Source organism: Ailuropoda melanoleuca, chromosome 19, assembly GCF_002007445.2.
Source record: "Ailuropoda melanoleuca isolate Jingjing chromosome 19, ASM200744v2, whole genome shotgun sequence".
Classification (NCBI taxonomy): domain Eukaryota; kingdom Metazoa; phylum Chordata; class Mammalia; order Carnivora; family Ursidae; genus Ailuropoda; species Ailuropoda melanoleuca.
Genome location: NC_048236.1, coordinates 30,892,360 through 30,905,976, shown reverse-complemented (window position 1 = coordinate 30,905,976; position 13,617 = coordinate 30,892,360). Strand labels below are relative to the sequence as shown.

At 43.0% G+C, this 13,617-nt stretch overlaps 1 protein-coding gene across 10 annotated transcripts in view; it reads right to left on the bottom strand.

The window, feature by feature from the left end:
* Nucleotides 1-13,617, bottom strand: part of BCKDHB (branched chain keto acid dehydrogenase E1 subunit beta) — a 219,265-nt gene that overhangs the window by 185,560 nt on the left and 20,088 nt on the right. For 9 of the 10 annotated variants that reach the window (XR_004622050.1, XR_004622049.1, XR_004622048.1 and 6 more), the window contains exon 3: nt 13,075-13,143. Coding sequence is in view for 7 of the 10 variants with exons in the window: in XM_002916298.4 (XP_002916344.3) it covers nt 13,075-13,143 (69 nt within the window). In the remaining 3 variants the exon portion in view is untranslated. Of the gene's footprint in view, nt 1-9,870; nt 9,996-13,074; nt 13,144-13,617 lie in introns of all 10 variants that reach the window. The other variant, XM_034647944.1, reaches the window with a different exon arrangement.

Here is a 13,617-nt window from a genome sequence, read left to right as displayed (position 1 = left end):
CAGGTTTCATCCCAGAAAAAATGAAATGTTAGGCCTGGTTCCAGTTGTGAAATCTTGAGGAAGTTACTTATCCTCTCTGTGCCTCAGTTTCTACATCTACAAAATGGGATCATAGAATTTCATAGGATTGTGGGGATTAGATGAGTTAATATACATAAAGTTCCCAGAAGAGAGCTGGGCACGTACAAAGCACTCTAAGAGTTTGCTGCTCTCATCAGCTTCATCATTACTGTTATTCTACTAATGTAGCAAACGCCTCTATACGGAAGCATGGTACTGATTGGTAGTTATCCCCCATTATTCATTCTCCCTTTCTTCTACAGTAACAGCACCCCGGAGTTTTGGCTGAGCACAGATCCACGCAGGGCAGAGACGCCATTCCCAGCCTCCCTTACGTCTANGCAGGTTTCTATCTACCCTCTCTGTGGAGAGTGAACCTGCAGGATGGAGATCCTGCTGGCAGAGATCCAAGGGCTTCTTAAAAAGACTTTCAGCCAATTTTCCTCACTCGAGAGCACCATTCTCTTCATCCCTCTTCCCAGAGGTACTTGGTGTTGCCAATTCCTGAGCCCTTGGGTAATTCTGTGATAGACACCAGGCTGGTTCTTGGCCACTCCACTGCCCATTCCAGATTCGGTTTTGGCAAGCGTATCAAGCCCTGCACGTTTCAGCTTCCGGCATTTTGTTCATGTGGTCTGCAATCCCACTACCCCCATCCTTGGGGATTTTAGCCTCTACAAAAGAAGATCCCTTAACGTTTTACTGGGGCTCGGGGAGGGAACAAAAGTTGAGCTTATGTTCAATTTTCTCTTTTTCCAGAAGTCTCCAGTGCCATTTTCTATAAAAACTCTCAGTGTACCACTTTGTTCACCCTCTATCATTTAAATTCTGGCCTAAAGCAAAGAAACGAAGTCACTAGGCACCTTCTTACATAGTTTTTTATTGTTATTTCATTCTTACACTGTTATTTTACTCACCATGTAATTAGGCTTTGGCCCAGCAAGTGTACTGGGATTTCCTTAAAGGCAGAGACCACATCTTAAAAATTTTAGTACCTTCTAGAGTAGTAGTTCTCAAACTTGGCCGCACATTTGAATCGCCTGGGGACCTTTTAAAACTCCAACACCCCGGCCACACCCCAGAGCAGTAACGCGGAACCTCTGGGGCGAGACCTAATGACAGTCCTGCGACACAGGGGCGAGGCTGAGAAGCACAGCCACGGAGTGAGGGGTGCTGTTGCTGTGCAGAGACCTACTCCAAACCCTTATCCCACCCAGGTACACACACAACCGAAAGGCATCTACGTTCCTGGAATGGCATCTCCAACACGCTTTTAAAAGGCACAGTAAACCAGTCTCGGGCAAATAACCCGAGTAACTGCAGGACATAGAAAGGAAGTGCCTTAGCCCAAGACAGAGTTCCGATGACACTTTAATAGTCACCACTGGTCAATGTGGCAAAGGTAAGAGGAACACTAGCCTTTCTCCACTGAGTGCCCATCAGCCCCTCGCTGCCTTCACTAGCCTTCATTACCCGTGAGCAGTGGGCCTGGCAATCCCGACCACACGCGGGAACGGACCCAGGGCCATCTGGAGTGGCAACCTCCCTGTTCTGCGTCCAGTTCTATAAAACTGACCCAAACAAAGAAAGCAGGTGGAGTTGCCAGGCAGCAGAGGCTCTAGAATATCTATATAGCAGAAGCGGAGGGGAAGCATTCTGGTTGGAGAACAGAGCCAGAGGGCTTGTCTTAAGCTTACGTTTTCATAGCTAGCCCTCTGTTTGCACCTAGATTTTATGTATGCAGGAGATGACCTTGTGAAGGGGGAATTGTGAAGATCAAAGTCACCTCAAGTCCCCCCTGAAACCACAACATTAGCAAAGGCAGGAGCCAAAGATCCACAGGTCACCGTGCCTGCAGCAGGGGCCTCATCATTGCCTTTTTTTGGCTGTTCTCCAGAGGATGGACATTAGACCACTTACGGCCGCACGCACAGTGATGACAAGAAGAGGACAGGCAGGGCCAGACTGTGACAAACTGCTAATGCCTCCAAAAGGAGACCCACAAGAGAAAACAAACAGATGCTGTGGGATCTGGAAGGGAGAAAGGACCTCAGATGCTAACAAGTGGACCTAATCCTTTAGCTGAAGGAGGGAGGAGAGGCTGTTGTACTGAACGAAGGCTCAGCTAGAGACCACATACAAACACAAATAACAGTAGAAAAAATACAACTGCCCCAGGAACTCCTGACATGTTAGGTCCAGGCCTTGCAGGGAGAAGAGTCTACCCACAAGTCTCAAAGGGAGCCACGCCTATTCTGAGATCCTGTAATTGCTTGGAACACGGGGAGGACGAGGAAAGACATGGGATGCAGGATGGGAGCGACAGCAGTAGCGCTCTACGGCTCCCAGAAAATTGCACCGTGAAACCCCAAGCCGTAACTTGGCGGTCGTTCCCTTAAGCAAATGGCCACTGACAGCTAAGGATTACCTAGCCTAAAAAAACTGGGAGCACATTTTACCTAAATTTCACTTCGCTGAAATCTTGAAGTGTAATGGGAGCTAAAGCTGAGTAGTGAGTGGTCTTCTGTCCCACCCCTGAAATAAGAACTAGCGTGAAGGTGGGCAGAGGAAGGGGATTTGACAAGAACTGAAGAAGGAGAATGCTTTAGGGAGACTATTTGGCTCAAATTCGGCTTATAAGTATCTGAGAGAAATCAGGAGAGGCTGCATAGGTTAGCGGCCCAGGACAGGGTTCTGGGGAACCTGAGGTTCCCCTCTTGATTCACTGTCAGCAGACTGCGGGGTGAATGAAGCCATTTGAGAACAGGAATGCAATCACTGTAGCCACAAGAGCTAACTTCTCTCTTTCTCTCTTTTTCTCTCTTTCTCTCTCTGTCTTTCTCTCACTCCCTCTCTTTTTCTTTATTTTCTATTTTTCTAGTAACCTCTACCCCCAACATGGGGCTTGAACCCACAATCCCGAGATCAAGAGTCACATGCTCCTCTGACTGAGCCAGCCAGGTGCCCCTAATTTCTCTCTTTTTGATACGAAGAGGTAAACACTGTGAGCAGAATTGTACACTTAATTATTAAAAGCAGAATAATTAAATAATTAAAATAACTATTTTATAGAATTAAAATATTAATTACAGAATATTACAGAATTAAAAACAGAATACTTAAAATCTAAGTGGCTACCTGGTCCTTGTGCAGAAACTCCAGAATCTTTGACAAAAGAGAAAGGTGCCTTCTTCGGACAAATGACTGAGTTGCCCTGTGAGACTCAGGAAATTGTTGAGAATGCTATGGGACTTCTCTCTTTAACGTCTATCCTATCGGTGTTTAATTTAGATTTGAAAAGATATAACAGGGTTTACGCCATCTAAATGCTCCTTTCGTCCCTTTAAGAACTGACATGTTCCTAAAGTGACTTGAAAGTTTCCTTTTGAACCCTAAGGAGCCTCCGCTTCTTCCAGAACAAAATACTCAAATTTAGGACCTACAGGGTCTTGACTAATTAAGAATGTAATACTGTGTTTGTGTTTCTGGCTTAGAAACTAGGGTCTTTGTTTCTGCTGGACTCCCAGCTGGCAGAGACCAGAGGAGGAAAACATGAGGGTTAAATGAGCAGCCTGCCCAGAAACTGAGAGTGGGAGAAATCCCTTATTACCAAAGATGCTTGAGTGTCCAGGAGCAAAAATGACAGAAAAAGAATCTTTTGGCTAATTTAGGGTTGGCTAAATGCCACCATTTCTGGCTGGTGGCCAGAGGGCCTCGGGGGGAGAGGGATGGCAGGGCGCCACGGGAGAAGGTCAAGCACTCCGTCGCTAAAGCTGCCTTTGGGTGTAGCTGCTCACTGGGAAACTGAAAACTTTTTGTCCAACAAGCTTCCCAAGTGATTCCTTAGCACATGACATTTGCCAACCTTTACCTAACCGACCCCTTATCCACTCTGCCAATCAAAGCAACCACGAAATTTCATCTCCACCAAACGGGAACAGAAAACAAAGCGCTTGCTCCAATCCTCTATGACTTTACATAGAAGGCTTCGTTCAACACATACCTGTCAGATGACATTAACGCTGTCCTCTGTGCAGGGCTGTTTGTACTGGCTACTCCCGATTTGACTGGAAAACCATTTTTCCTGGTGAATTCCATTGTTATGTGAATTCCTAACTGCACTGAAGTCGCTAAACANAGATGACATTAACGCTGTCCTCTGTGCGGGCTGTTTGTACTGGCTACTCCCGATTCGACTGGAAAACCATTTTTCCTGGTGAATTCCATTGTTATGTGAATTCCTAACTGCACTGAAGTCGCTAAACAGCAGAATTGCAAGTTAGAACTGAAGTAAAGACTGTATAGCTATGTGAATAACCTACACACTTAGATTCAAACCTGAGACAGGTAAATGAGCTCAGGTAAGTGACGAGAGCAGCTCAACATCTGATGCCATGGCAACGTGAAGCTGCCACATGGCTGTGCTGCCAGGACATCAGACACACTACTTCTGAGAAGGAAAAGCATTCTCAGTTGTCATTTAATGGGCTCTGTGATCCATTTCCTCAAGAAGAGCAAAATAGGATGGGAGAGTCCAGGGATTCCCAGGTGACAGCAATCTGAGCTGCATATGAAAACTGTTAGACTGCTGGTCCCCTTGCGTCCCTGAGAATTTCTGGGATCTAAAAAGAAAAGCCTCATAATTCAAAAATCACATTTGAATCAAATAAGCAGCAATTCTGCATAAATGAAAAGTAAAAAAAAAAAAAAGCCACTGGCTTCAAGATGTAAAAATTAGAAAGTGAGCTGTCCAAAATATAGCAATTATTTTTTTAAAGATTTTATTTACTTTTTCATGAGAGACAGAGAAAGAGGCAGAGGGAGAGGGAGAAGCAGGTTCCCACAGAGCAGGAAGCCTGATGTGGGACTCGATGCCAGGACCCCAGGATCATGACCTGAGCCGAAGGCGGACACTTAACCAACTGAGCCACCCAGGTGCCCCCAAAATATAGCAATTAAAAATATCTAGTGCATCCAAATTCAAGAAATACTAAATACTGAAGTGTGTGTTCTCCCCACTGTTAAAAGTACCAGTCTGGAAGAGGACACGCATAAGACTCGGCACCTGATTTAGGAAACTAACTTAGCAACATCATCCCTAGTATTAAGGATATAGGATATAGGTCTTACTGGATAGTAAAGTGTCAAATGAAAGATCTTTTACTCCCTTTAAAGTGTTCTCAATATAGCTTCATTTTTCTAATTCTTAATTGTGATGTTTGAAAAAATACAAGATTCAATTTTATAAATTCTGACAATAATGACCCTATAACCCCATTTTTCCTGGTCTAATACTTTAGTCCAAGCCTATCTTCTAAGCCCTGTTGGTGCTCACATTTGATCATTTTAAAAGCCTGCCATTGTCAAATAAGGTTGGGAAAAACTGGCTTAAGGGCATTACACACTGATGCTCAAAATGTCAAAGAGAACACCTGTTGGCAGCTCTAACATTTATTGTTTAATCAACTAAGGAAAAACAAAAAGCAGTCAAAGCAGCAGCTGCCACCCCAGAACAACTTAATACACTAATCAAAAAAACATGTTCACAAAAGAATCGCAAAAAGAATTTTTAAGAACTTTTTAATATGGGTTACTGATGACTACTGATGGGTTTCTTACTCCATGAATAATCAAAGCCCTTAAGTTCTGTTCATTAAAATTCCTTATATATTTCTTCTATTTTTCGTGCTTTATAGGAGTTGCTCATTTATAAGTAAGAAGGAAAAAACAACGCAGTGCAAAAAACTCAGCCCTGGTTTTTAGGAAGGTTGAGCTCAGGATGTGGCTCACCTACTTACTGCCTGACAACTTGGTAACATCTAACCTCTCAGAACTTGTTTCTAGATTATGTGGAGAACTAGATCAGGGGTTCTTAACCTTAGCGCTACTGACATTTTGGGCCAGAGAATTCTCTGTTTGGTGGGAGAGGGCTGTCCTGTGCACACTAAGACAGTTATCAGTAGCCCTGACCTCTACCCATTAACAAGGCAGTGGCGACCCCCAGCTGTGACAATCAAAAATGTCTCTGCACTCCTGTCCCCAGGAGTGAGAAATCATCCCCAGTGGAGAATCACTGGACTAGATATAGCCTCAGTTTCTCTCTAGCTCTCACAACCTACGAAATACATTAAATCTTATTTTCTTAAATGTTATTTGTTGAGACACTGGTCAACATGCCAATTGTGAGGTTACACATTCTGATTTTTAGAGAAATTAAAATACAGTGACCATCTGTACCAATTCTAATTTTAGTAGATTCCAAAATCTTTTAGGAATGAAAATTCATAAAAGAACATTGAAGCATGTAGGAAGGAAACGAATGTAAATGAAGTATATCTCAATATTTTCGCCCCATTTTCTAGGGTACTTCGACTGGATAACAGAGATAAAGAACACATTTAATATACCGTTCTTGTTATCTAGTTCGACCACATGCGTAGTCTTAGACAACAAAGGGCCTTGTAATACCAGGAGCAATTTAAAGCACCTGACTTTTAGGAAGAAAGACACTTGAAGCTACTAACAATCCTTTTAAAATATTTTTTAATAAGCATGTTAGAAAAAAAAAAGTTTACACCATCTTAACACCTGTTTTTACTCCAAATTCACAGCAGAGTTAAACATCTTACAACCTTTATCTGGTATTAAATCTGCTGTGAAGTCATACACGTATAACTTTGTGGGGAAAATAAATCACATATTCCATTTCCCTCAAGAACTGCCATTATCTTACCAAGCTTTTTCTTCAGTGAAATTAGTTGCACCTGCCTAGAAGCCAGGCCCCCTTTCACAGACTGACCTTCCTGACACTACACCCGAGAGCATCACGACAACCTAAGCAACCCCTTCACTGCAGCAGGTCATTTATTTTTCTGTTGAAGAGGTTAATTTCATAATTGACAAGAAAGTATAGCAGACTTGTCAAAAGATTTTGCCTGCATCCCCCAAATTCAAAACTTATACTGGAAAAGGGACGTCTTAAGAGAAAATTAAGGGCCCCACACGCCATGATTCTAAAATGACAGAACAATTGTTACGTTCATAAAACCTCTAAATATAAAGGAAATTGAAATGTGAAACAAATACGCTCCTCTTTTTAAAGAGAGACACAAGCACAAATACCATCAAAATACATCCCGGTGAGGAACATCTAGTCCTTTCCTTGACTGATGAGGCCACAGAGGCTGAAAATCAAGTCCCAAATATCGGCATATGACAGAGGAGAACGTTTCTTCTCCACAGGCCTGCCCTAGTTTTCCTTCCTGAATCCAGTGTATTTAAGTGCCTGGTTAAACAATTTCGATGATGTTTACATAAGAAAACAAATAAGCGGTTACATTCGTTTTCCCAAGCTGCTAGGACAGGCCGCAGTTGTGGTGTACAGGAATGAATACAGTAATGGAAAAATATCAAATCCCATGAAAAGGCAGATGTTTGGGCCCATAGACTAATTCAGCAAGTCCTCTGCTATTCCTTCTCACCTAAGTTTCTTCCAATAAGTGGACCAAAATATAGCCTTATGAACCACAGCCCAGCAACGTCCACCCACATCAGTACAGAAGAGTGTGAAATAGAAACATATGTTGAGGGGCGCCAGGGTGGCTCAGTCGGTTAGGGAACCGACTCTTGGTTTCGGCTCAAGTCATGATCTCAGGATCGTGGGATCGAGCCCTACATCAGGCTCCGAGCTTAGCAAGGAATCTGCGGGGGCTTCTCCCTCCCTCTGCCCCTCCCCACACTTACTCACTCATTCTCCATGTATGGTGTGTGTGTCTCTCACTCTCTCTCTCAAACAAATGAGTAAATCTTTAAAAAAATATATGTTTAACCTGACATACTAAAGTCTTCTGTGATTAAAACACACACAGACAACATATATAGAGAAAGACAATGAGGGCAGGTTCCATAGGAACTGCGGAATTGGTCTCATTATATAAATGAAAGGATGTGTGGTATTCAACATAAAATCACATACCCTAAAAAAAAAATCAACTACCATTTGAATTGCCCGCTCCTACCCAAGGCTTCCCTGGGACACACCTAGTTTCAACTGTTGCTCCTGGGCAAGGGAACCCTTTCTTAAAAAGGCTAAAGCTGACATTCGGTGTGTAATGTATTAATGAGGTTAGACCATCTATTTTCATTTTTCAAACCATCCTTATTATTTTGTGCCATCAAAGGACAAGGCAGGAGAACAGTGGTTTGCAGTGCTACACTCACTCATCTGGATTATCTGGAGTACTAAAGAGCTCTCTCTGTCTTCTTTTTTTAATAGCATGGTTCCTAATTATGCAGTTCCCTCTTTTTAATATCAGGTTGTATTCAGCGTCACAACATTAGGTCAATAACCCGCAATTCTTCAAATTCTCCCTTCTGACGGGATTTAAAATGCTTCTCAGCCGTTGCAGAGTATTGGTACCAGCAGCAAGGACAGCCTCATTTCGAAGTGTAGGCTGCCACCTACTGTCTGTGATCCAGTCTCTCTCTACACTCAGCTCCTCCCCAGAAAGCTAATCAACTCCTTGAAAGATCCTCTTTGCTCTATCATTTAATGCCATGTATTCAACTAGATGAATATAATCTTTTAAATACAAGTGCTTTTAACTTCAAAAAAATGCTAAGTGGACAGGTTTCTGTACAGCTAAACATCTCTGGCCTGCACTCAAAAGGGCAGAGAATTATTTTTAAAAGATACATGCTATTTTTTTAATATGGAAAAAGTTCTGTTTTAATAGATTTCTCTTCACCACGTCCTTTATTCTTCACTCCTGAAGACTGAAGCTCACTGTCTCATTAGAGAGTTGATTTACTTGTTCATATTGATGAACCTAGAATTATTCAAAACTTCAACTCATAGTCCTAAAGCGCTTGTTTAAAAAAAAAAAAATTCATATCAGGAGACAATAAAGTTAAAAGTTAGCGCTTAATTAGCCCAGCCCCTGTCGTAGAGACCTAAATCTGCAAGTGCCTTGAGGAGTAGAGGACTTTTTCAAGTGAGAGTTTCTCTGCCCTGTTTTAAGAGAAAAAAATCCGACCAACCAAACATCATTAAAGGGAAATAAGGAAATCCCGCTTCTGAGGCAGTAGGCCATTGCGTTGGTGAGAGCGCGAAGGGTGCGGTCACTCGACAGCATCCACTTCATAAGCACTGCCAGACACTATATTAGGAGCCCGGGATGCACAGATGACTTCAACATCTACTGCCTTCCTTCCAGAAGCTGTCTGGTGCAGAGATCTGGTGGGGAGACAGTTACAGTGCAACCTGCAATACGTAAAAGATACAAAATCTGAGCGGTGAAAACTAGTGCCTGGCTCTGCCTGGAGGGTCAGGGAGAGCTTTAGGGAGGAAACTTCTGAAGTCAAAAGTGGAGCTTACCAGGGAATCAGATGAGAGAGAGATCCAAATGGCATGTGCAAAGGACAAGAGATGGGGGAAAAAGCAGAGGCTTAGGGAAAACATTTAGCAATTCAATATTGGTGAAGAATAAATTGAATGAGGTCAGGTAGGTAGGTAGAGGGCAGATCTCAGGGTCTTTTGTATATCCTGCCAAGAAATGTGCATTTTAGAACCATCGGGGGGGGCAGGAGGGGGATTGCTAAGAACAGCGGTGAAACTGTCCAAGCAAAGATGATTAAGGATCTGAAGGCAGACCAAGAAGGTGAGAATGGAAAGGAGAGGCCAATTTAGAGACAAACCGTGAAGATGAACTTGTAGGACTTGACTGGGGGCGAAGAATGAGAAAGGAGGAAGAGCCTCGGATCCCCCCAGTTTCTGGCTCAGATAACCGCACGGATATGTGGCCTACTCACCGAGATAGGAAATGCAGTGAGCACTGTGGATTTGCTGGCTGGAGGTAACGCACTCAGAAGAATTTGAAAATAGGAGTTTGGAAATACTACGTCTGAAGTGACTGGAACACTGAGGTGACGATGTGCTGTGGAACGATGAAAACACAGATCTGAAGCTCAAGCCGGAGGTCTACACTGCATTCAGAAATTCGTAAGTCACTAGTGTGTGGGCCGCGGGGGACAGGGATGAAATGCCCCAGACAGAATGGGTAGAGTCAGGAGAGCACCACGGATGAGAACCCGGGCAGGCAGCGAACAGGAGCCTCGCCAGGGTCAGCGCGCACGCGGCCTGCTACACTGCGCGGGCGAAGGCTAGAAACTGCTCAGCCACAGCTACGCCGGAGGCAGACAAGACAAGCAGCTGAAGTATGACTCCACCTCCGGTTTCCAGCTCCACACGTGAGGAGCTTGGAAGGAGCCACTCTGTCCTCGCGAGCAAGTCAAAAGCTAAACAGACTGAGAAATCAACACCTCTTCTTGGACCTGACAGAGAGGAGACGACACAGAGCAAACTGTTGTCCTCGAGACTGAAGACACAGACAAAGGAGGAATACAGGGAATCTTGACTTCCCAGAGCAGAGACTGAGGAGTGAAAACGATTGTCAGAGCCGGTGCAGGGCAGGGAAACTTGAACTGTAACTGAGGGACTGCTGGAGGCTCAGTGTGGACAAGCTGGAGAGTTCAAAACTCCAAGGAATCCAGTCCTAAGGAGGCCTCCCCAATTTAGTGAGGCTTACCTCCAGGAGCTCGACCAGGTTCCTAGAATACACACGGGAGAAAAATTCCCTCTTGCTTCCAGCTGGGGAAGCGGACAAGGAACCATTCTGAAACACGCCAGAGCACTCCCTTCTTAGAAAGGCCTGACATCAAGGGAAACCAGTTAGCCAGAGCCTAATCTTTTGGGTATTTATTGTCAGAGTGTAATCGACCTGGGGGAAGGAAAATGCCCAACTCCAGTCAGCTCCAGCCATCCTGTCCCACCTGAGAGAGAGGAAAAACACCTGTGAAGTTCACAGTCCAGAGGCATAGGCTCAATAAAGGACTGAGACCTAATCACAGGACTACAGAATGCTTCCCTTCCCCATACACCTCACCACTACATCCCTAAAGGCCTCTTTACAGCAGTTCCTTTCACCCAGTGCATCACGTCCAGCTAGCGAGAGAAAATTACAAGTCATTCCAAAAGGCAAAATCACAATTTGAAGAGACAGAGCAAGCATCAGAACCAGACAGACCAGGGATCTAAAACAACTATGATGAATATGCTAAAGGCTCCAGTGGGGGTCAAGTAGACAACATGCAAGAACAGGGGGCAATGTCAGCGCAGCTAAAAATCCTGAACAGAAAATGAAAGTATAATTCAATGCTTTAAACATTCCTTAATACATGCAAACATACTCAGATATATTCAAATCTGGTCTAGAAGTGTGTAACCAAGAGGAGTACAGTGGTTTTCTCTAGCTTATCTCTGGAAGTATGGACAATTTCATGTTTCTCCTTTCTGCTTTTCTATATTTTCCAAATTTTCTTCAATGCATATGCATTGCTTTTGAAATCAAATGTGAAAAGGCTTTTAAATTTTTTTTAAAGAGCTAAAGTTTGTAGGCGTCTGAATGAGCTGGAATTAACTGAGATAGTGTGAGATAGTTGAGATTGGCCCAACTATCTCAATCTCTAAACAGCTGTTAGAAATAGACAGGAGAAAACAAAGGGACAGGACTCAGAAAATCAACCTGCTATAAAGAAAAGAGAACTTCCTGGTAAGCGAGGAGGAACATGCCATGATGCCTTGGATTCAAGTATAACACAATCTCAGAGAAGAGTGGAACAAGAAGGAACAACAATTAGGAAAAAAAATTCGGGAAGGCTCCCCCCACCCACCCTTACTTGCGGGCACCCACGAGCTTTAGAGAACAGTGGCAAAGGTAATAAGAAAGGTGGACATCAACTCCTCCCCCTAAACTTAAGCACTTTGCTGACTTCCAGTTCAGGTAAGACTGAGAGAGGAAACGAAAAGTCAAATCACCTCAAAGTCACCCCTAACAGTAAGGGGTTGAAATATATTCCTTACACAGCAAGTCAGGAGGGAGGATGCTGGGATGGGCCAAAATGCACTCTGAAGTCTGAGTCAAATGAAATGAGTAAAAGCAGTAGGCAGAAATCAATCACATACCAAGCAAAAGACAGAGATCACCTGAGGTAAAACGTGTGGGAGGATAAAGGGATGGTGATTTTTTTTTTTTTTTGGAAGGGGGGATGGTAAATTTCATGTGTTGTTTGGGAACAGCAGTATAGCTATTGCTGTGAAAGTATTCTTTAGATGTGATTAACATTTAAATCACTAGACTTTCAGTAAAGCAGATGGCCCTTCATAATATGGATGACCTTCACCCAATCACTTGAAGGCCTTAGGAAAGAAGACAAGTTTCTCCAACAAGAAGAAATTCAGCCTGAAGATTATAACATAGAAACCCTGCCTGGGCTTCCAGCTTGCTGGCTTGCCCTGCAGATTTCAGACTTGTCAGCCCCCTCGCTGTGTGAGCCAATTCCTTAAAAAATAAATCTCTGTCTCTTTCTCAATACAGATATAGGTGTAGGCATACAGATACAGGCACAGACATAGATATATAGAGAGAGATACATATAAGTACAAATAGGTATAGACGCACACATAATACACATACATAGATACAAATATATATATCCTAATGTTCCTAATTCTCTGCAGAACCCTGACTAATACAGGTAATAAAAGATGAAATCTATTAACAGAGACCAGTAGGGCAGAACCTTGAACTAGAGACACTGGCATCAAAATTGGGTAAGGAAGGCAGCAGTAAAAGATCAAAGCTTCCAGGATTTAAATGCCACGATAAATAATACATTTAATGAAGATGATTTTGGCATCTATAATATGTGTGATCCGAACCAGATCAGAGAATCTGCAATTAGAACACATCCGGAGAAATTTAGACCAAAGGATTCTACAGATGGCTATGGAAATGGAAAACAAAACCAAACAAAACAAAAATAAAAACAAAATCCAACAAGTATCTATACAATAAGGATATGGCAAACAATGGAACAGGTATCTTTTGTATCCTCGAGATCTTTTAAGGAAAAGTTATACAGGAATACTATTCTTATATAAAGATGTCAACTTACCATATTTGTCTCGCAAGCCAACAGTACATCTAAAGACTCCACCAAAGGCAACATCTTCACCAAATATCACTGAAAAACAATATTTAAAAAACATGTTTTATTTAATAACCCTTAAGTGATAATGACAACGAAAAATAGGTCATCTAAATATTTACACTTAATTTTTTTTTTTAAGATTTTATTTATTTATGTGACAGAGGGGTGCCTGGGTGGCACAGCGGTTAAGCGTCTGCCTTTGGCTCAGGGCGTGATCCCCGGCATTATGGGATTGAGCCCCACATCGGGCTCTTTCGCTATGAGCCTGCTTCTTCCTCTCCCACTCCCCCTGCTTGTGTTCCCTCTCTCCCTGGCTGTCTCTATCTCTGTCGAATGAATAAATAAAATCTTTAAAAAAAAAAATTTTTTTAAATTTTAAAAAATTATTTATGTGGCAGAGAGACAGACAGTGAGAGAGGGAACACAGCAGGGGAGTGGGAGANTTTTAAAAATTTTAAAAAATTATTTATGTGGCAGAGAGACAGACAGTGAGAGAGGGAACACAGC